Source organism: Lutjanus erythropterus, chromosome 1, assembly GCF_056507025.1.
Source record: "Lutjanus erythropterus isolate fLutEry1 chromosome 1, fLutEry1.hap2, whole genome shotgun sequence".
NCBI classification, from domain to species: domain Eukaryota; kingdom Metazoa; phylum Chordata; class Actinopteri; order Lutjaniformes; family Lutjanidae; genus Lutjanus; species Lutjanus erythropterus.
In genome coordinates this window covers 6,946,051-6,971,907 of record NC_139317.1, presented here as the reverse complement: position 1 = coordinate 6,971,907, position 25,857 = coordinate 6,946,051, and the positions used below count along the sequence as shown (strand labels likewise).

Genomic DNA, 25,857 nt, shown 5'->3' with positions numbered 1-25,857 from the left:
ATGTATGTATGCATGGTCATATGTATGTATGTATGTATGTATGCATGTATGCTCATGTGTATGTATGTATGTATGTATGTATGTATGTATGCATGGTCATATGTATGACCATATGTATGTATGTATGTGTGTATGTATGTATGGTCATATGAATGTATGCATGGTCATATGTATGTATGGTCATATGTATGTATGTATGTATGTATACATGGTCATATTTATGCATGTATGGTCATAAGTATGTATGTATGTATGTATGTATGTATGTATGTATGGTCATATGTATGTATGTATGGTCATATGTATGTATGTATGGTCATATGTATGTATGTTTGTGTGCATGGTCATATGTTTGGCCATATGTATGGATGTATGGTCATATGTATGTATGCTCATATGTATGTACGTATGTATGTATGTATGCTCATATGTATGTATGCTCATATGTATGTATGGTCATATGTATGTATGTATGTATGTATTTATGCTCATATGTATGTATGTATCTATGCTCATATGTATGTATGTATGCATGTATGGTCATATGTATGTATGTATGTATGTATAGTCATATGTATGTATGTATGTATGTATGTATGTATGTATTTATGCTCATATGTATGTATGTATGTATGCTCATATGTATGTATGTATGCATGCATGTATACTCATATGTATGTATGCTCATATGTATGTATATATGTATGTATGGTCACATGTATGTATGTATGCATGTATGCTCATATGTATGTATGTATGTATGCATGGTCATATGTATGACCATATATATGTATGTATGTGTGTATGTATGTATGGTCATATGAATGTATGCATGGTCATACGTATGTATGGTCATATGTATGTATGTATGTATGTATGTATGTATGTATGTATGGTCATATGTATGGATGTATGGTCAAAAGTATGTATGTATGTATGTATGTATGGTCATATGTATGTATGTTTGTGTGCATGGTCATATGTTTGGCCATATGTATGAATGTATGGTCATATGTATGTATGTATGCTCATATGTATGTATGTATGTATGTATTTATGATCATATGTATGTATGTATGTATGCTCATATGTATGTATGTATGTATGTATGCATGTATGGTCATATGTATGTATGTATGTATGCTCATATGTATGTATGTGTATGTATGTATGTATGGTCATATGTATGTATGTATGTATGTATGCATGTATGGTCATATGTATGTATGTATGTATGCTCATATGTATGTATGTATGTATGTGTATGTATGTATGTACGCTCATATGTATGTATGTATGTATGTACGTACGTATGTATGTATGTATGTATGTATGGTCATATCCCTCTATGGTACACATTATGATGCCAGTGAGGGAAATGTGTTTTTATGTCTCAAAATAGACTAAATAAACATAATCTGAAGAAATTTTATTTTTATTTTTATTTTTATTTTTGGAAGTTTTTGGGGTTCGTTGCCTGTAGGCAACATTGTACCATAATGGTGCATAAGTGAAAAAGAACGTTCCTTTTCCAATTTGAACATTGTTTATTTCATAAACATATGCAAAAATATTCAATAACATCAAGAAGTCACAATTAATTTTAAATTTTAAATTTAAAAGAATTATAAAAATAATTTATATATATATATATATGTATATATGTATGTATGTATGTATGGTCCTATATATGTATGTATGTATGTGTGGATGTATGGTCACATGTATGTATGTATGCTCATATGTATGTATGTATGGTCATATGTATGTATGTATGCTCATATGTATGTATGCATGGTCATATGTATGTATGTGTGCTCATATGTATGTATGTATGTATGTATGTATGTATTTATGCTCATATGTATTTATGTATGTATGCTCATATGTATGTATGTATGTATGCATGTATGGTCAAATGTATGTATGTATGTATGCTCATATGTATGTATGTGTATGTATGTATGTATGCATGTATGGTCGTATGTATGTATGTATGCTCATATGTATGTATGTATGTGTATGTATGTATGTACACTCATATGTATGTATGTATGTATGTATGTATGTGTGGATGTATGGTCATATGTATGTATGCAAGCTCATATGTATGTATGCATGGTCATATGTATGTATGTATTCTCATATGTATGTATGTACGTATGTATGTATGTATGGTCATATGTATGTATGTATATATGCTCATATGTATGTATGTATGTATGTATGGTCACATGTATGTATGTATGCATGGTCATATGTATGTATGTATGTATGCATGTATGCTCATGTGTATGTATGTATGTATGTATGTATGTATGCATGGTCATGAACATATGTATGTATGTATGTGTGTATGTATGTATGGTCATATGTATGTATGTATGTATGTATGTATGTATATATGGTCATATGTATGTATGTTTGTGTGCATGGTCATATGTATGTATGTATGAATGTATGGTCATATGTATGTATGCTCATATGTATGTACGTATGTATGTATGTATGCTCATATGTATGTATGCTCATATGTATGTATGTATGTATGTATGTATTTATGCTCATATGTATGTATGTATACTCATATGTATGTATCTATGTATGTATGCATGTATGCTCATATGTATGTATGTATGCTCATATGTATGTTTGTGTTTGTATGTATGTATGGTCATATGTATGTATGTATGTATGTATGTATGTATGCGTGTATGGTCATATGTATGTATGTATGTATGTATGCTCATATTTATGTATGTATGTATGTATGTATGTATGTATGTACGGTCATATGTATGTATGTATGTATGTATGTATGGTCATATCCCTCTGTGGTACACATTATGATGCCAGTGAGGGAAATGTGTTTTTATGTCTCAAAATAGACTAAATAAACATAATCTGAAGAAATTTTATTTTTATTTTTATTTTTATTTTTGGAAGTTTTTGGGGTTCGTTGCCTGTAGGCAACATTGTACCATAATGGTGCATAAGTGAAAAAGAACGTTCCTTTTCCAATTTGAACATTGTTTATTTCATAAACATATGCAAAAATATTCAATAACATCAAGAAGTCACAATTAATTTTAAATTTTAAATTTAAAAGAATTATAAAAATAATTTATATATATATATATATATATATGTATATATGTATGTATGTATGTATGGTCCTATATATGTATGTATGTATGTGTGGATGTATGGTCACATGTATGTATGTATGCTCATATGTATGTATGTATGGTCATATGTATGTATGTATGGTCATATGTATGTATGCATGGTCATATGTATGTATGTATGCTCATATGTATGTATGTATGTATGTATGTATGTATGTATGCTCATATGTATGTATGTATGTATGCTCATATGTATGTATGTATGTATGCATGTATGGTCAAATGTATGTATGTATGTATGCTCATATGTATGTATGTGTATGTATGTATGTATGCATGTATGGTCGTATGTATGTATGTATGGTCATATGTATGTATGTATGTATGTATGTATGTATGTGTATATGGTCATATGTATGTATGTTTGTGTGCATGGTCATATGTATGTATGTATGAATGTATGGTCATATGTATGTATGCTCATATGTATGTACGTATGTATGCTCATATGTATGCTCATATGTATGTATGTATGTATGCTCATATGTATGTATGTATGTATGTATGTATTTATGCTCATATGTACGTATGTATACTCATATGTATGTATGTATGCATGTATGGTCATATGTATGTATGTATGCTCATATGTATGTATGTGTTTGTATGTTTGTATGGTCATATGTATGTATGTATGTATGTATGCATGTATGGTCCTATATATGTATGTATGTATGTGTGGATGTATGGTCACATGTATGTATGTATGCTCATATGTATGTATGCATGGTCATATGTATGTATGTATGCTCATATGTATGTATGCATGGTCATATGTATGTATGTATTCTCATATGTATGTATGTATGTATGTATGTATGTATTTATGCTCATATGCTCGTATGTATGTATGTATGTATGTATGTATGCATGTATGGTCATATGTATGTATGTATGTATGCTCATATGTATGTATGTATGTATGTATGTATGTATGCTCATATGTATGTATGTATGTATGTTTGTATGTATGTATGTATGGTCATATCCCTCTATGGTACACATTATGATGCCAGTGAGGGAAATGTGTTTGTATGTCTCAAAATAGACTAAATAAACATAATCTGAAGAAATTTTATTTTTATTTTTATTTTTGGAAGTTTTTGGGGTTCGTTGCCTGTAGGCAACATTGTACCATAAAAGTGAAAAAGAACGGTCCTTTTCCAATTTAAACACTGTTTATTTCATAAACATATGCAAAAATATTCAATAACATCAAGAAGTCACAATTAATTTTAAATTTTAAATTTAAAACAGTTATAAAAATAATTTATATATATGTATATATGTATGTATGTATGTATGCTCATATATATGTATGTATGTATGTATGTGTGGATGTATGGTCATATGTATGTATGTATGCTCATATGTATGTATGCATGGTCATATGTATGTATGTATGCTCATATGTATGTATGTATGTATGCATGTATGCTCATATGTATGTATGTATGTATGCTCATATGTATGTATGTATGTATGTACGCTCATATGTATGTATGTATGTATGTATGTATGTATGTATGCATGTATTGTCATATCCCTCTATGGTACACATTATGATGCCAGTGAGGGAAATGTGTTTGTATGTCTCAAAATAGACTAAATAAACATAATCTGAAGAAATTTTATTTTTATTTTTATTTTTGGAAGTTTTTGGGGTTCGTTGCCTGTAGGCAACATTGTACCATAATGGTGCATAAGTGAAAAAGAACGTTCCTTTTCCAATTTCAACACTGTTTATTTCATAAACATATGCAAAAATATTCAATAACATCAAGAAGTCACAATTCATTTTAAATTTTAAATTGAAAAGAATTATAAAAAGAATTTATATATATATGTATATATGTATGTATGTATGTATGGTCATATATATGTATGTATGTATGTATGTGTGGATGTATGGTCATATGTATGTATGTATGCTCATATGTATGTATGCATGGTCATATGTATGTATGTATGCTCATATGTATGTATGTATGTATGTATGTATGTATGTATGTATGGTCATATCCCTCTATGGTACACATTATGATGCCAGTGAGGGAAATGTGTTTGTATGTCTCAAAATAGACTAAATAAACATAATCTGAAGAAATTTTATTTTTATTTTTATTTTTGGAAGTTTTTGGGGTTCGTTGCCTGTAGGCAACATTGTACTATAATGGTGCATAAGTGAAAAAGAACGTTCCTTTTCCAATTTAAACACTGTTTATTTCATAAACATATGCAAAAATATTCAATAACATCAAGAAGTCACAATTCATTTTAAATGTTGAATTTAAAAGAATTATAAAAATAATTTATATATATATGTATATATGTATGTATGTATGGTAATATATATGTATGTATGTATGTATGTGTGGATGTATGGTCATATGTATGTATGTATGCTCATATGTATGTATGCATGGTCATATGTATGTATGTATGCTCATATGTATGTATGCATGGTCATATGTATGTATGTATGTATGTATGTATGTATCCTCATGTGTATGTATGTATGTATGTATGTATCCTCATATGTATGTATGTATGTATGTATGCATGTATGGTCATATGTATGTATGTATGTATGCTCATATGTATGTATGTATGTATGTTTATGTATGTATGTACGCTCATATGTATATATGTATGTATGTATGTATGTGTGGATGTATGGTCATATGTATGTATGTATGCTCATATGTATGTATGCATGGTCATATGTATGTATGTATGCTCATATGTATGTATGTATGTATGCATGTATGGTCATATGTATGTATGTATGTATGCTCATATGTATGTATGTATGTATGTATGTATGTACGCTCATATGTATGTATGTATGTATGTATGTATGTATGGTCATATCCCTCTATGGTACACATTATGATGCCAGTGAGGGAAATGTGTTTGTATGTCTCAAAATAGACTAAATAAACATAATCTGAAGAAATTTTATTTTTATTTTTGGAAGTTTTTGGGGTTCGTTGCCTGTAGGCAACATTGTACCATAATGGTGCATAAGTGAAAAAGAACGTTCCTTTTCCAATTTCAACACTGTTTATTTCATAAACATATGCAAAAATATTCAATAACATCAAGAAGTCACAATTCATTTTAAATTTTAAATTGAAAAGAATTATAAAAAGAATTTATATATATATGTATATATGTATGTATGTATGTATGGTCATATATATGTATGTATGTGTGGATGTATGGTCATATGTGTGTATGTATGCTCATATGTATGTATGCATGGTCATATGTATGTATGTATGCTCATATGTATGTATGTATGTATGTATGGTCACATGTAGGTATGTATGCATGGTCATATGTATGTATGTATGTATGCATGTATGCTCATATGTATGTATGTATGTATGTATGCATGGTCATATGTTTGGCCATATGTATGTATGTATGTGTGTATGTATGTATGGTCATATGAATGTATCTATGCTCATATGTATGTATGTATGTATGTATGTATGGTCATATGTATGTATGTATGTATGTATGGTCATATGTATGTATGTTTGTGTGCATAGTCATATGTATGTATGCTCATATTTATGTATGTATGTATGCTCATATGTATGTATGTATGTATGTATGTATTTATGCTCATATGTATGTATGTATGTATGCTCATATTTATGTATGTATGTATGTATGCATGTATGGTCATATGTATGTATGTATGTATGCTCATATGTATGTATTTGTATGTATGTATGTATGGTCATATGTATGTATGTATGCATGTATGGTCATATGTATGTATGTATGTATGTATGCTCATATGTATGTATGTATGTGTATGTATGTATGTACGGTCATATGTATGTATGTATGTATGTATGTATGTACGTATGTATGGTCATATCCCTCTATGGTACACATTATGATGCCAGTGAGGGAAATGTGTTTTTATGTCTCAAAATAGACTAAATAAACATAATCTGAAGAATTTTTATTTTTATTTTTATTTTTATTTTTGGAAGTTTTTGGGGTTCGTTGCCTGTAGGCAACATTGTACCATAATGGTGCATAAGTGAAAAAGAACGTTCCTTTTCCAATTTGAACATTGTTTATTTCATAAACATATGCAAAAATATTCAATAACATCAAGAAGTCACAATTCATTTTAAATTTTAAATGAAAAAGAATTATAACAAGAATTTTTATATATATATGTATATATGCATGTATGTATGTATGGTCATATATATGTATGTATGTATGTATGTATGGCTGTATGTATGGTCACATGTATGTATGTATGCGTGGTCATATGTATGTATGTATGTATGTATGCATGTATGTTCATATGTATGTATGTATGTATGCATGGTCATATGTACGACCATATGTATGTATGTATTTATGTATGTATGTGTGTATGTATGTATGGTCATATGTATGTATGTATGTATGTATGTATGTATGTATGGTCATATGTATGCATGTATGGTCATAAGTATGTATGTATGTATGTATGTATGTATGTATGTATGTATGTATGTACGACCATATGTATTTATGTATGTATGTATGTGTGTATGTATGTATGGTCATATGAATGTATGCATGGTCATATGTATGTATGTATGTATGTATGGTCATATGTATGTATGTGTGGTCATATGCATGTATGTTTGTATGCATGGTCAAATGTTTGGCCACATGTATGAATGTATGCTCATATGTATGTATGCTCATATGTATGTATGTATGTATGCTCATATGTATGTATGTATGTGTTTATGCTCATATGTATGTATGTATGTATGTATGTATGTATGCTCATATGTATGTATGTATGTATGCTCATATGTATGTATGTATGTATGTATGTATGTATGTATGGTCATATGTATGTATGTATGTATGTATGCTCATATGTATGTATGTGTATGTATGTACGGTCATATGTATGTATGTATGTATGTATGAATGTATGGTCATATCCCACTATGGTACACATTATGATGCCAGTGAGGGAAATGTGTTTTTATGTCTCAAAATAGACTAAATAAACATAATCTGAAGAATTTTTATTCTTACTTTTATTTTTATTTTTGGAAGTTTTTGGGGTTCGTTGCCTGTAGGCAACATTGTACCATAATGGTGTGTAAGTGAAAAAGAATGTTCCTTTTCCAATTTGAACATTGTTTATTTCATAAACATATGGAAAAATATTCAATACCATCAAGAAGTCACAATTAATTTTAAATTTTAAATTTAAAAGAATTATAAAAATAATTTATATATATATGTATATATGTATGTATGTATGTATGGTCATATATATGTATGTATGTATGTATGTATGTATGGTCATATGTATGTATGTATATATGCTCATATGTATGTATGTATGGTCACATGTATGTATGTATGTATGTATGTATGGTCATATGTATGTATGTATGTATGTATGTATGCTCATATGTATGTATGTATGTATGTATGTATGTATGTATGTATGTATGTATATATGTACGTATGTATGCATGGTCATATGTATGACCATATGTATGTATGTATGTATGTGTGTATGTATGTATGGTCATATGAATGTATGCATGGTCATATGTATGTATGTATGTATGTATGGTCATATGTATGTATGTGTGGTCATATGCATGTATGTTTGTATGCATGGTCCAATGTTTGGCCATATGTATGAATGTATGCTCATATGTATGTATGCTCATATGTATGTATGTATGTATGCTCATATGTATGTATGTATGTATTTATGCTCATATGTATGTATGTATGTATGTATGTATGCTCATATGTATGTATGTATGTATGTCCGGTCATATGTATGTATGTATGTATGTATGGTCATATCCCACTATGGTACACATTATGATGCCAGTGAGGGAAATGTCTTTTTATGTCTCAAAATAGACTAAATAAACATAATCTGAAGAAATTTTATTTTTACTTTTATTGTTATTTTTGGAAGTTTTTGGGGTTCGTTGCCTGTAGGCAACATTGTACCATAATGGTGTGTAAGTGAAAAAGAATGTTCCTTTTCCAATTTGAACATTGTTTATTTCATAAACATATGCAAAACTATTCAATTACATCAAGAAGTCACAATTTTAAATTTTAAATTAAAAAGAATTACAAAAATAATTTATATATATATATGTATATATGTATGTATGTATGTATGGTCATATATATGTATGTATGTATGTATGTATGTATGGTCATATGTATGTATGTATGTATGTATGGTCACATGTATGTATGTATGTATGTATGCTCATATGTATGTATGTATGTATGTATGCATGTATGCTCATATGTATGTATGTATGTATGTATGTATGCATGGTCATATGTATGACCATATGTATGTATGTATGTATGTGTGTATGTATGTATGGTCATATGAATGTATGCATGGTCATATGTATGTATGTATGTATGTATGCATGTATGTATGGTCACATGTATGTATGTATGCATGGTCATATGTATGTATGTATGTATGCATGGTCATATGTTTGGCCATATGTATGAATGTATGGTCATATGTATGTATGGTCATATGTATGTACTTATGTATGTATGTATGGCCATATGTATGTATGCTCATATGTATGTATGTATGTATGTATGCTCATATGTATGTATGTATGTATGTATGTATGTATGTATGTATGCTTGTATGTATGTATGTATGTATGTCTGTATGCATGTATGGTCATATGTATGTATGTATGTATGCTCATATGTATGTATGTGTATGTATGCATGTACGGTCATATATATGTATGTATGTATGCTCATATGTATGTATGTATGTGTATTTATGTACGGTCATATGTATGTATGTATGTATGTATGTATGTATGTATGTATGGTCATATCCCTCTATGGTACACATTATGATGCCAGTGAGGGAAATGTGTTTTTATGTCTCAAAATAGACCAAATAAACATAATCTGAAGAAATTTTATTTTTATTTTTATTTTTGGAAGTTTTTGGGGTTCGTTGCCTTTAGGCAACATTGTACCATAATGGTGCATAAGTGAAACAGAACATTCCTTTTCCAATTTGAACATTGTTTATTTCATAAACATATGCAAAAATATTCAATAACATCAAGAAGTCACAATTCATTTTAAATTTTAAATTTAAAAGAATTATAAAAATAATTTTTATATATATATGTATATATGTATGTATGTATGTATGTATGTATGTATGTATGTATGTATGTATGGTCATATATATGTATGTATGTATGTATGTATGTATGTATGGTCATATGTATGTATGTATATATGCTCATATGTATGTATGTATGTATGGTCACATGTAGGTATGTATGCATGGTCATATGTATGTATGTATGTATGCATGTATGCTCATATGTATGTATGTATGTATGTATGTATGCATGGTCATATGTATGGCCATATGTATGTATGTATGTGTGTATGTATGTATTGTCATTTGAATGTATGCATGGTCACATGTATGTATGTATGTATATATGTATGGTCATATGTATGCATGTATGGTCATAAGTATGTATGTATGTATGTATGTATGTATGTATGTATGGTCATATGTATGTGTGTATGCATGGTCATATGTATGTATGGTCATATGTCTGTATGTATGTATGTATGGTCATATGTATGTATGTTTGTATTCATGGTCATATGTTTGGCCATATGTATGAATGTATGCTCATATGTATGTATGCTCATATGTATGTGTGAATGTATGCTCATATGTATGTATGTATGTATGTATGCTCATATGTATGTATGTATGTATGCTCATATGTATGTATATATGTATGCTCATATGTATGTATGTATGTATGTATGTATGTATGCTCATATGTATTTATGTATGTATGTATTTATGCTCATATGTATGTATGTATGTATGTTTGTATGCTCATATGTATGTATGTATGTATGTATGCATGTATGGTCATATGTATGTATGTATGTATGTATGGTCATATGTATGTATGTATATGTATGTATGTACGGTCATATGTATGTATGTATGTATGTATGGTCATATATATGTATGTATGTATGTATGTATGGTCACATGTATGTATGTATGCATGGTCCTATGTATGTATGTATGTATGTATGCATGTATGCTCATATGTATGTATGTATGTATGTATGTATGCATGGTCATATGTACGACCATATGTATGTATGTATGTATGTGTCTATGTATGTATGGTCATATGAATGTATGCATGGTCATATGTATGTATGTATGTATGTATGGTCATATGTATGTATGTATGTATTTATGTATGTATGTATGTATGCTCATATGTATGTATGGTCATATGTATGTATGTTTGTATGCATGGTTATATGTTTGGCCATATGTATGAATGTATGCTCATATGTATGTATGCTCATATGTATATATGAATGTATGCTCATATATATGTATGTATGTATGTATATATGCTCATATGTATGTATTTATGCTCATATGTATGTATGTATGTATGCTCATATGTATGTATGTATGTATGTATGCATTTATGGTCATATGTATGTATGTATGTATGTATGTATGTATGTATGCTCATATGTATGTATGTGTATGTATGTATGTACGTATGTATGTATGTATGTATGTATGTATGGTCATATCCCTCTATGGTACACATTATGATGCCAGTGAGAGAAATGTGTTTTTATCTCTCAAAATAGACTAAATAAACATAATCTGAAGAAATTTTATTTTTATTTTTATTTTTGGAAGTTTTTGGGTTTCGTTGCCTGTAGGCAACATTGTACCATAATGGTGCGTAAGTGAAAAAGAACGTTCCTTTTCCAATTTGAACATTGTTTATTTCATAAACATATGCAAAACTATTCAATTACATCAAGAAGTCACAATTTTAAATTTTAAATTAAAAAGAATTACAAAAATAATTTATATATATATGTATATATGTATGTATGTATGTATGGTCATATATGTGTATGTATGTATGTATGTATGTATGTATGTATGGTCATATGTATGTATGTATATATGCTCATATGTATGTATGTATGTATGTATGTATGCATGGTCATATGTATGACCATATGTATGTATGTATGTGTGTATGTATGTATGGTCATATGAATGTATGCATGGTCATATGTATGTATGTATGTATGTATGGTCATATGTATGCATGTATGGTCATAAGTATGTATGTATGTATGTATGTATGGTCAGATGTATGTATGTATGTATGGTCATATGTATGTATGTTTGTATGCATGGTCATATGTTTGGCCATATGTATGAATGTATGCTCATATGTATGTATGCTCATATGTATGTATGCTCATATGTATGTATATATGTATGTATGTATGCTCATATGTATGTATTTATGCTCATGTGTATGTATGTATGTATGCTCATATGTATGTATGTATGTATGTATGTATGTATGCTCATATGTATGTATGTGTATGTATGTATGTATGTACGGTCATATGTATGTATGTATGTATGTATGTATGTATGTATGTATGTATGTATGTATTTATGTATGTATGGTCATATCCCTCTATGGTACACATTATGATGCCAGTGAGAGAAATGTGTTTTTATGTCTCAAAATAGACTAAATAAACATAATCTGAAGAAATTTTATTTTTATTTTTATTTTTGGAAGTTTTTGGGGTTCGTTGCCTGTAGGCAACATTGTACCATAATGGTGCGTAAGTGAAAAAGAACGTTCCTTTTCCAATTTGAACATTGTTTATTTCATAAACATATGCAAAAATATTCAATAACATCAAGAAGTCACAATTCATTTGAAATTTTAAATTAAAAAGAATTTAAAAAAGAATTTAAAAAGTTTCTTGGCTAAATGTTGCCTGTAGGCAACATTGTACTATTTAGGAACAACCCATTGAAATAAATGTGTAAAGTATAAAACTTTAAACTACTTAAATCAACAAAGATAACCATTACCATAACCATTTGAAAAACAAAAACAACAAATTCCAGTGTTTGATCACCACTGCTTCATTTCAGTGCATGTTTTCTGTCAGTCCCCTGTGTCTTTCTTGACATGTGTTGCCATCACTTGTGGTGTTGCTGCTCAGTGCTTATGGAACTCCATGAAGCAGTTTTTTTCAGGAGTGAAGCACAGGCAGGTGACACATTTTGTGCACTGTGATTTCACTATACCCTTACATCCAGGGTATCTGCATCTGCCCTTTTTCTCCACCCAAATAGGCCAGTGGTCAGTGTTGTGTTTGGTATAGTGATTCCATAATGGTTCACTGTTGCAGGCAACATTGCAACTTTCCATGATGGCACGTTGTTGCCTCAGGGCAACAGCTGCATTTTAACAAGTTTCCACTATTAAATTAGTAAATAAGTTGCATGAAACTATCAAAACTTAAAGTTTACTCACCTATTAGTGTGAAGACATTTTTTTCCAGGTGGAAAAGGGACAAAAAATAACTTTTTGAGAGTCTTTTTTTTTGCAGCAAGATAGCAGAGCTGTCTCCTTAGAAAAAGCCCGCCAAGAAGGGTTTCAAAATCGCTTCCTGGAGGTCATGTGACAACTTAAAGCATTGTTAATGGTTCCCTATGGTTTTACCTCTTTTTTAAAGTATCGCATCATTTAAAGGGATGCATTGTGGAGATGTGACAGGGAAAAAATGGGTTTGTTGCCTGAGGGCAACATGGTACCATAGAGGGTTAACAACAATAAATAGTAGACCCCTCCATCTTAAAATGTTATTTTACTGACAAAAGTTGTCTTGCTTTGCATACTGCAGATTATTAAAACTTCAGGTCTTTATTTTATGTAGTTTCCAGATATGACCCCATACTAGATATGCATAGGATTTCTGTTTTCTGATTAAAACTATAGTTGACAGAATACTCAAACATTTTTGTAACTTTCCTTTAATGGAAAATTAAATTGTGTGCTAATGACTACTGCAAGGTCTTATCATATTATTGACATTATGTACTGTAGGGAGCGAAATCTCAAGTGCAAAGTTCTATATAAATAAAGTTGAGTTGAGTTCTCATGGGGAACGTGAACTTGTGTGTTCTCATGAGAACGCAAAACGGAGGCTGACACAGTGCAACAGTTTGCTGTAGTAAAGAAAAGAAGAAACAAAAGCAGAAGTTGAATGAGTCTGGATGAGAAACTTTTTGGAGAGCCGTGATCAATATGAGTTGCTTACTCTTCAGCCAGAACAGGAGGTGAACTGCCAGTCAGTGAACAGTAGTATCCTGCCAGCTAACGTCAGCCCGACCAGCTAGAAAGTTTACAGAGGTTTGGTAACGCTGTCAGCTGCTCCATCTACTTGTAGACTTGGCTTATTCTCTTTACCCTTTTCTTGGGGTCGACATGCTAGCATGTATGTGTGTGTGTGTGTGTGTGTGTGTGTGTGTGTGTGCACGGCTGTGACCAGCGCCATTGACTATGGCTGTGAAATTACTTTCTGTGTTGCTCTGTGCAAGATGTGAACCATTGTTATGGACCATGGATGTAAATTTGACCGGCACAGAATCAGATGTCAGTCACTGGTCGTGGGCAGTGAAGCTCAAATGTTCAATTGTTGACAACTGTTGAATGGATTGTTATGACATTTGGTAAATTAGGTACAGACATTTCATGTCCCCTCATGATGAACTGACTCTACTCAAGTCCCGCCCCTTTTCGCCTTTTGCTCTGTGCTCCAATAACCTGCTGGATCCTCGCTCAACTTTCTCTTTTCCTGATTCTTGTACTTAGTTTTTCCGTCTTGTGAACACATTATACCTGTTATAAAATAGTTGCTGAAAACGTGAAAAAACTGAGAACTATGTAGTACTAAGTTGTAGATCTAGACCATTAAACAGGCTTTTTTTTTGGTGGACCTGAAGTACGGCTCAGTGACAGTCCCACATCACTTTATAAACCCATTGAATCGACACAGAAACGATCCCTCACTCCCCCCACCCTCAATCTGTACAGCATACGATACCCTCTGTCCTTAGACCCTGTAATAACCTTCAGCATCATCACCAGGTCAGATTTTTGATTTTTCCAATTTGTTGGTTTATGATTAATTAACACACTTAGTTATACCAACATTTGACATTACTGTTAGTGTGACTGTAGACTTGACTGTGACTCTTGATCTTGTGTATTTATTGTTTGTTAATTTTTTAACTCTCTGAATTGTATGCAGTGGTGGACAGTAATGAAGTACATTTACTTGAGTACTGTACTTAAGTACATTTTTTGAGTATCTTTACTTTACTTGAGTATTTGTTTTTTTGGAAACTTATGACTTTCACTCCACTACATTTGAAAGACAAATATTGTACTTTTGACTCCACTACATTTCTAAGAAAGTTGTCGTTACGTGTTACTTTAGGCACTTTGAAGTCAGCTGTTGCTGTTTTTTCTTTTCTAAAATGTAATTGGCCACATGCTGTGTTTCTCACAGAAGGAAACCAATCGCAGTACTTGTAACCGATGTAAAAGTACATGGTACACAGTACATGGGACCGATGTAAAAGCAGAAATACATCATACAAGTGCGCTGTGTAACAAGAGCAAGCAAGCTCTCCCTCTTTCGTTCAGACAAAACTCGGTAATGGCGACGGCAGGAGAAAGACGAAATTAAATCTCAAGATGTTATTATAATTCCAGGTAGGCTTTTAATGTTGGATTGTTTTTATCAGGCTGAGAGATACCACATAATTAATGTATATATACTGCCCCTGAGGCCAGAAAGAAGTCTCAATTTATTTAACAGACTTTGAGAACTCCTTACCGTCTCTTCTTGTTTGTACAGATTCTTTTTGGTTTTGGCTGCGTTTCCATGCTGAAGTTTTTATAGGTGTTTCTATAGGCTTTGTGTAGAGTTGTTATTTTTACTTTCAAAAGTTACATCATCTTGCTTTGTGGATTGGACTTGCTTTGAAAAATCAAGGTTTGTGTGTTTACTAACTGATGAAGACGGCGTTCTGTGTTGTTGTTGTGAGAGTAACTTCCTACTGGGAATACCTGCATTTCAGTGAATAGGTGTATTTTTGTGTAGTTTTTAGGTGCTGTGTGTGTTTTAATGTGGTGCTGGAGAAAAAATATAAAACATTAGGTTCCATGTTGTGCAGTTTTCACTTTTTTTTTCCAACAGTGTGGCTTCAAACGTGTTGCTCTACCTGCTCCAGTTAGCAGCACAGCAGTGCTCCATTAAAGCATCAAAAGGACGTACTTATCTTTACTGCAACGCAGCCTTTCATACGTTTCCTGAGGGAAATGGAAAACAGCAGTATTGATAAAAGCAGAACATGAAAGACTTTTCCAGGACTATATCCTGATGCAGGTATTGGCTCAGAAACATTACTTTCGTTTAACCTGCTGCTGTTGTGATGGCGAGCTGTTTGGGTGTTTCTCATGATCTCTGTCTGTTTTTGCCATTTACCCCGGAAGCATGACTCACCTACCTGTGAGCCTGAGTTCAACTGCCAGCCTTCATGACACTTTGAAGCCAAATACTCTCAGCAAATAAAGTAAACAACTAAAATATTTATTAACTGAAGATGTTTTTTTACAGCAAACTCTTATCACGACACAGTCTTCAAGTCAAATGACACTTAACCCTTTGAGTACAATTAGGTTGGCCACTCTGATCTGGAGAAGTAACAATGAACAGACCCGGTGGATTCTTCCACCGCGGTCCTCTATCAAAAACATGAACAAGCACATCAGGATCTAGAAGGTCCAAAACTGCTTCTTTTAAAAAGTCAGACATTAAAGGAGAAACACAATGGCTTGTTTTTTTTAGTAGGAACTGAAATCAAGAACAACATTGTCATTTTCAACATTAGACTTTTTTCTTTTTTTTTTTTTTACATGTGTACATAGTTCTATTCTGTCTGGTTCCCATGTAGAGAATTTTCAGTTCGGTTCATACAGTCGTGTGTTGAAAAAGAAAAAAAAAAAAAAAAAAAAACAGTGCGAAGTGAAAAGTCTGTCCAAGCTCCTCGTCTGTTTTTGCAAAGACGCCAGGAACAGACGCTGGTCTACGCTCGTTCTGGTTTCCAAAATCCTCTTCTGCTGACTCTCAGCTTTTAACGAGGGTCGCTCACCGATCAGAGGTCTGTACAAACACACAGGCTAGTCAAATCCGTAATGTTGTCCTAAAACAGTGAAAAGACATTAAACTATGACAGATACTAAAAGGGTTAAGGCAAGAATAGAAAAATAAAGAAATAGTAGAAACAATAGAAATGTTGCTTCTCTGTCATACTCGACTTGCAACGCTCAGATCCTAAGAAGCTTTAGTGAGAATTATTCACATAGTCTTACTCTCTTTACAGAACCCTTCACTTTACACAGTATTTACAGCAAAACAGAACCTATCCCACAAAAAGAAAAGTAGTACACTAAAATTAATACGTTATTCATGAACACAATGATAATTAAAAAACTGTATAATTTTATCATAGCGTCAGTATGTAAAAACATTTACACACAGACTTGCAAATAGTGTTTTACAGCAGTCGTAATATTTCATATCAAATCAATCAACAGAGCAATCTGAAAACCTTGTTTTCAGTGATCTTTTGTACAAATGTCTGCTTTCGATTGCTGTGTTAAACTTGATGGGTACAGATACCATTTACATCACTTGTTTTTCTTTTGTGTACGTTGTGCACAGTTGACATGTTCAGTTTTACAAGAGGCATTGTGAAAATGGAGGAGAGAGTGAATGCTCAGGTGAGACAGACAGATGTGGTGGCGAACAAAGACAACACAAGGACAGTGTGTGGCCGAGAGGTCAGAGCGGTGCCTCGCTGCGTGCCGCTTTCCCCTCCAGAGGTTAAACAACCAGCATCACCTTTCCAAAAAGTTTGTGAAAGTGCCACCGTATTTCAGAGTCCAAACAACGCACCTCGTGCACGAAAGGGTAGAAAAATATCTTTTCCCAATGTTTCTGTGAGGGACGGGAAACACGACCAGAAACGAGAACTAGTTTGACATTAAATAGAGGAAGGTCAGCAGGAGGGAGATGGCAGAGACATTTACTTTCAATTCCAAAGACCAAGGTCACCCCCGACGCCAGTTCCACTTTCAGAAAAAAATGCATCAAAGTTTTTCCTTTGCAGCTAGTGCAGACTACAACAGTCTCACAATTGCTGTATTGCTCTTAAAACACTCATTTTTTGCTCCAGACTATCGACATATCTATATGTGGGTGCACAAATGACAGAATTGCTCTCAGATGAAGTGTACTGATGAAAAGATTATTCTTTTGGAGAGATCCTCAACTGGTGAGAATGATTGTAATATTAAATGAGAACATGCGACAAGTGACTCTTCACATATTTACTGCCTCCCTCATATCCTGCCTTGAGATGCCTTTTGCGCTCTCATCTCCCGTCTCAGACTTGTCTCCAAGATGTTCTACGAGCACATTTTGATTTTGCTGTGGATCTCAAACAAAGTCAAGAGGAGCCAAGCAAACTAAATGTCTAGATGGACACAAGCGTGGACTCCACGCCTGCCTGAGGGATTTCGTCTTGGACAGCTGATTTACTTCATTTCACATCGAAAAAGAACTTTGACCAAGGCAAATGCAAGTTTCATTTTCACTGTGAAGGATGATCTGAGCAAATGGATTCTCCTGAAGGGAGGAAAATGAGTCCTGATATCTGCAAATATGCTGAGAATGTGCAGAAATCAGACAAAGAAGAAAGTGTAGAGAAGACCTTGACTGCTGGTACCAGCTTTGAAAAGAACCAGCTATCCTTCTTCTGAAATTATTTTCCATGCCTAAAATTAACTGTTAAGTGTTTTTGATAAAGAGATGTATAACAAAGGTTTACAGAATAACTATTTCACCTGACCAAAAGGTACAACTGGGATGTCAGATTTCTGCTGTTATCTGATAAAAACTCCATGGTTAAAGCGTAATTCGTGGCCACAGCACATTCACATTTCAAAGTCAAAAATTTGAGACAGTCAGAAATTCACCCCAGTTTCTTGTGCTGAAAAACAGACAGTGATGGACAAACAGGGCGACAGTGGTGACACTTGAAGGAAACGTTAGCACTCTCGAGACGAGCTTGAGGATAATGCAGAGAGGTGCGGAGGAGAGGACAGGGCAGGAGACCAGACCAGTGTCAGAGCTGTGAATGTGTGAACTGTAGCAGCACCAGAGTCTCCTGCCTTAATAAGCCTAGCCGTCTGTAAACAGATTCGACACTTGGTGACCTCCTGGCATACTCAAATCCAGGTCGGCATGACATGGCTTTAATTATCCACACTCTCTTTTTTTTTTTTTTTATGTCTCTCTGCCACTCTGTGTATATGGTTGAGAGCTGAGGAGCCCTGGGAGCTAGTCAACTATTTTAGCTGGTGCGGAAATCCGTTGTATGCCATCACACTGCTTTCACATGCGTTTGGTTGCTGTTGTTGTTATATGGTGCTATCTGGCAGTCGGCCTCATCTGAGAGGAGAAACTGAGGCTGAGGGAACGTGTTGGAGATCGCTATCATCCCTAATTCAGAGCCTGGATCCTATGAAGAATGTTTGTTCATGCAGGTGGGTCATTAAATGACCTGAAGGCTGAAGTCTGGGACGTGCTTTAAATTTGTCTCACCATACGAATCGGAGATCTTGCCGCCTACAGATTATCTGGGAATTTCTAAATGCAAGGTGGTTGCAAGAATGGCCGCAAGTACAGCCCCCATGAAACATACAAGGCTTGCAGCTTGATTCCACTGAGCACACGTCCACCAGAGCTGATCGCTGCCATTTTACATAGTGTTTGTGATTCAAACAGCAGCGCCGCAGTGTGTCCCCAAAGTGGCATTATACTGTGCCTCAAATGCTATTTTTGACGGATGGTGTGTCAATCTGCGTCGAGGACATTGAGTGGGCAGGAAGTCAGACTCAGAAAAATCAGAGAATCTGGCCAATTTTCAAAATAAAACACCCCGGACAGACTCAAACTACCTAACTATGTGGTACAAGCACCAAAATCAAGGAAAGGGGACCATATCGACTGATTCTGACATAATCTTGCTTCTGGTGGGCTGCAACCACGCGGAGGACAGATCAAAACCATGGTGCAGCAGTGCTGTGCCCAGAGGAATAAACAGGTTACACTTATTCAAGGACACACCTTACTGGAAACAATGCTCTAGCCACATTGTTCTTAGTACTACTGGATTGATTCAGTCATTGAGAGAGCAAAATATAATAAAATGGGAATAACGGCAGACATTTTGGGACAACTACGCTGAAGAGAATAGTTCAAAGCCTTAATGCTCTCTCACCTCCACACAGTTGGCTAATCCCTGCCTGAAGTGGGCCTGCTTGTCATATTATTTGTTTCACAGAGTTAGAAAAATTGTCCTCTGTTATCAAATGACATTAGGCTACTTAGAGATGAGCTAGGCCTGCACAGAATCGATCACCGGCAATTGCAGCACAATGCATGCTGGTTAGATTTGTGTCTGACTTGATCCCGAGCTGCTCTGACGTCATGCAAATGTGGGCAATGATAACTCAAGGCAGCCATTGTTTTTAGAGCCAACTGCAATGCCTGGCTCTCGCCTGATTGATAAATTGACTGGCTTTGATTGACTTGTTAGTTTTAGCAACAAACATCACGTTGCAGAAAATCACGTTGTAACTTCATCAGTGATCAAGATCGCATGCTTTCCTCCTTCATGCCTTATTTCTGCTATATTCATCTGAATGTGGTCTGCAAACTACAGGAAGCCTAGATAGATCTAACAGGATGTAAATATTACTTTGACTCCCTGTCTATTCTGTGAAGACAGCTAGAAACTCTCTTGTCTGACAAGATTTGTCTGTCTTCACTGCAGATTTTTGTCACTGCTTCCCGCTGAGGCCCCCCTGATCTCATCCACTTTATAGGAGAGGCACAGTTATCTCGAACAAGCCTATTGTCTAGCCTCACAGAGACCAAACTCGTTTCAGGCGCTGCTTGTCAAAAATCAAAGTACGAGTATTGAGAACAACTTATTATGAAAACAGCACATTTCAGCTGATGGCCTTGACCTTGGTGAAAGCCACAGGCTGAAATTTGTCAGTCAGAACCCTTACTTCTGAGTCAATAATTTTCCAAATTCAACACAAATACGATTCCCTCAAACTTAAAAGATGAAATACTACTGAAAACTAGAACAAGTATGATTGTAATTCATAAAGTTTACAGCTTATGTTGAGCATTTCATAGTTGCACTTTAAATGTAACAGGCCTCATTATATGTTAGACATTTTTAGATACATGGACATTGCTGGATCCAGTCCCTGAAGTAGGAAGATGCAGACAACTGTTGGGTTAAGATGCTGAAATGTGAATTAAGTGTTATGTCAAACATTTATATAGCATATGAAGAAAAGTGATGCACCCCTAATATATTAGATTAAACACATTAAGAGTTTTTCACCTATTTGGAAACATATCTTTGTTTGGTTTAACTGATTACTGTATTGATCAGAGAAGTATGTAGTGCACAGCTGCCTGAAAAAACAGATTGTCGCCACAGACAGACAAAACAGGACATGTCAAAGGATCAAGTGAGGTTTCTGTCACTGTAGAAAGTAAAAAAAAGTATTGGCTGAACGAACACAAACGCCACTCCCATGAGAAAAGTTGGTATTGAGTTGGAAACTGAACCTATGAAATCAGATTTCTTTCCTTCGTGTCAACCTTGCATTCTGATGCTGTAACTTCACACAACGTCATATAAAATTAGGGTGCATTACTTTTCACATATGCAGTAATAAATGTATTATAACAACTTCCAAGGAGCCCAAAGAATAGCGGGTTTACATTTAGGCAACATCGACAGCTGTGATTCCTTTTCTTAATGACAACTCAGCTGCTTGTTTCTGGTTTGGGGCAGACATAATGCTTAACAGGTTTCCTCAAGACATGTAGTGAAATGGAAACAACACAAAGACACATACACAACACAGTGACTGTGGTGATTATGGCCTCAGTCTCTGCCTGAGCACCACACACACACACACACACACACACACACACACACGCACGCTCACTGTTTGTCGACAGAGTCACGGCATAAAAGCACAGCCTCAACACCCCAGTCTGTCCGGTGTGTGTTTGTATTTTCTGTGCACACCCCGGCATGCACATGTGTGCGCGTGAGTCTGTTTTATGAATCCAGAGGAAGAGTCGTCGGTTGTGGGAAGGGGCGTGGCAGTCCCGCAGTGAAGGGAGGAGAACAGGACGGGAGGTGGAGAGCTTTAGTTGTTCTGAAGGCAGTCGAGATCCACTGAGCAGCAAACATTACCATTCTGAGCAGCACAGCATGGAAAGACAGGAAAGAAGAGAGAGAGAGGATTAAATATTCTGCAGTGTGCTCGCTGTATATAATAACACAATTCAGAGCATGGCTGGCCATAATTAGTCAAGGTTAGAGGCTTAATGCACAGGAAACTTGAAATGTTAACATGACGTCTACAATATCAGTGAAGGGTCAGTTGACACATATTACAAAAGAACATACTGTACACTTGTCCCTACCACTACTTTATGTAGTCATTCAGTTCCAGGATTTTCTGCACTGAGATATCAGTCTTTAAGATTTATGATGCCACTCCAGTACATTGGAGAAGAACAGAATTTAAGATGTGTGGCTCCAAGCAGTGACAAATTTGAGAAACTGAACAGCAATATGTCTTCTCACTGACAAGGTCCCAGTTTTTGGTTTTTTTTCTTGGATAGTCAACAGACTTCACTGTCACAGTGTCACACTTTTCATTGGAACTACTTTCTACTAAAAAATGAAAGATGAAAAGGGCTTCAGAGGCCAATGTCTCAAAGCCTTATCTGCGTGGCATGCGATACCCCAAAATTATGTTTAGATCTGTCATTTGGTTGAGCTGACCATTAAAGGGACAGCACTCTCCGAAATCAAAAGTACATATTTTCCCCTGGCATGTAGTGCTGTTTATCCATCTAGATTTTTTTTGGTGTGAGTTGCAGTGTTTTGGAGATATCGGGCTTAGAGATGCCTGCCACTTGGCTTGAGGCGCTCAAAGTAGGGTTGGGCGATCGCCATCCATCCTCAGTCCATCGCCAGTTGTTCTTTTTGGCTGATTTTTGGGCCGATATTTGTCACTTTATTTTGCTAATGTAAGGGTCTGCAAAGTGACAGACGCTGCTTCACAACACGCTCTTATCCAGAGACACAGTACACACCCACTTAGCCAGACCATGAGTGCACTGAGTGAGAGGTAAACATCCTGCAGAGTTAGACTTTGCACTCTTTTCATGCAATGAATTAAGGATTTAATTCGACCAAACCACAGTTGGTGATTGCTGGAAGAGTGGACAGACAAACTAGTTTGAATGAATGAAGTGAGTTAATGAGCCATTAGGGATTGTCTTAGTTTGGTAAAAGAGAGAAACTTAAATTTAGAAGTTGTAAGGTTGTAGTGATCTGTTTAAAAAAGAGGTTGGACGGGGGATGACGATATTCCAGATGGATGGGATTTTAACATATCACCCAACCCTAGCTCAGAACACCAAAAAAAAAAAACAGTGTCTCTATACAGAAATCATGATCCGGTTACTCAACATAATCCACAGACCTTGTTATGAGCATTTTCATGCAGGAACTACATACAAATAAGCAACTGGATAGCCCTGGTTTAAGTCCACATATTTGATGTGCTCTCTTTTTAATTTAAAAATTTAAATTCTGGCTGCTAAAAATAAGCAGAACGGAAGAACAACAGATTGTTTTTATTAAATGCGTGGATGTGATCTGAGTTATGATGACATGTTCCTGACACAGCGATCTGCATATTTTATTCTTTTAAAATGAAATCTATGTTACATCATCTATGACAATCAGATTTCCATTTTTCTTTTGGTCTGTTCATCTTGGAAGACAGACAGTGCATGTCCTTGAGCACGCATTAAACAAACTCACTCAGTTTCCACTTCGTCATTGTCAATCGCCTGTTATGCCTAACATTACCTGTTACCAAGGGCGCAGATCTCATTACAATTTACTCTAAATGCAGGCGTTTTATGGTGGGGACATATTTTTAGTCTTTAGTTACACCATCGCAAAGACTCTTCTCTGATTCACTTTTATATAGGGCACAATCGGCACATGTCATTTACTCAGTAACATCATTAATAAACTGTGATGAATTGTTTGCCACAGACATACACTACATGTATTTAGTGGACCAGCACTACAGCGTCTGTTATCACCAGATGAAAGTGATGTACCACTGAGCAGGACCGAAGGGGGGCATAAACAAAACCTTCAAGAAGTGTTCAAAAGTGGAGTTGGCTTCTATTGCATGTATATTTACATAATTTATTTTCAAAACAATTTATTAGGGAGGTCAAGTTGAAGTTTTTATAAGTTGTGGTGGACACATCCCCTCTGTACCCCCCGGGATCTGCACCCAAGTCTGTAACACTGTGAAGGTGTGGAGGAGTTTAAAAAAAATTCTCTAGCGGTCTAGCTGCAGGGATGGACAAGTGATACATGACGTGAAAGCTCAAAAACTGAGCATGGATTGTTCTGAGACAAATTGAAACGGTTCTTCTGTTCAGCGCTGAATTAGCTTTACAAGTGTTACATCAAACCTGGATGCTGCAGAATAAAGCAAACCTCCACTGCGGTTGTTGTTGCCTTGACCTACCTTACACTTGCAGGTGGTGCAGGGTGAGTTGGGCATATGCCATGTGTCTCCGCTGAGGCGCACGACGCCTGCGGGGTCCTGGCACGTCTGTCGGATGTCATACGACAGGTTGTCGGCCAGGCAGGGGTCTGTGACGCAGCGCGGGCAACACTCGCCCTCCGCCACCGCCGTGTACTCGCACATCAACACGGGGCAAACCAGAGGCCAGCAGTCCACCTCCCCCTCCTGCAGAGACACAGAGAGTGGTGAAAAAAAATAGAAAGGTGACACAAATGTTACTGTGTGTGCTCTTTTTTTTGTGTATGAATCAGCTAATCTGGTGACTGCGGTTACAGCTCACACGCTGATTTGTTGCCACATCACTAATTAGAGAGGTGGTAATTATTATCCACACAAACACAGCCGAGAAGCAGATCAGGGCCAGGTACTGAACAAAACATAGCTCTGAGCTTCATGTTGATGAGATTCTGTGTTTTGAATGTCGTCTGTTTCTTCTAACAAACCAGTTTCACCACACAGAAGTCCCCTTCACAGACGCACTGTAACCCTGAACCTTTGGAGACATTACCCAGACACCCAGACGAGCTATATGTGAGAATATAAATGTCTGAATTAGTTGGACTGGACATTACACAAACTTTACACTGCCAGCTCCCTATTACTGAGGGTGGGTTCACACCTAAAGGTTTGGTTCCTCAATAGAACCAATGAGAGGATGTTTCCGTTATCCAACTGGTCCAGTATGCATTCACAATGACAAAACTCAGATGGTCTATAAATTGTAAACATACAGCATGCAGTGGAAATTCTTTTGGCATACAGTTGGTGGGTAAAAAGACAACAAACAGCCCAATTTCTGCCTGCAGTTTCTACCTGAATATCGTACATTACTGAGCACTGTCAAGTTCTCTTTATGTTGGTGTTGATCT

At 34.8% G+C, this 25,857-nt stretch overlaps 1 protein-coding gene and 1 long non-coding RNA gene across 2 annotated transcripts in view; one reads left to right on the top strand and one right to left on the bottom strand.

Annotated features, from left to right (window-relative positions):
- The window catches only part of LOC146332580 (uncharacterized), an 87,306-nt gene that overhangs the window by 55,180 nt on the left and 6,269 nt on the right, over positions 1-25,857 (top strand). The window lies entirely within an intron of this gene.
- Positions 22,357-25,857, bottom strand: part of LOC146332578 (protein kinase C-binding protein NELL1-like) — a 381,691-nt gene continuing 378,190 nt past the window's right edge. Inside the window, exons 19-20 of the mRNA XM_084732249.1 lie at positions 24,929-25,153; positions 22,357-22,555 (exon numbers count right to left, since the gene is read on the bottom strand). Of these exons, the coding sequence (XP_084588375.1) occupies positions 22,505-22,555; positions 24,929-25,153 (276 nt within the window). The 3' untranslated portion in view covers positions 22,357-22,504. The remainder of the gene's footprint in view (positions 22,556-24,928; positions 25,154-25,857) is intronic.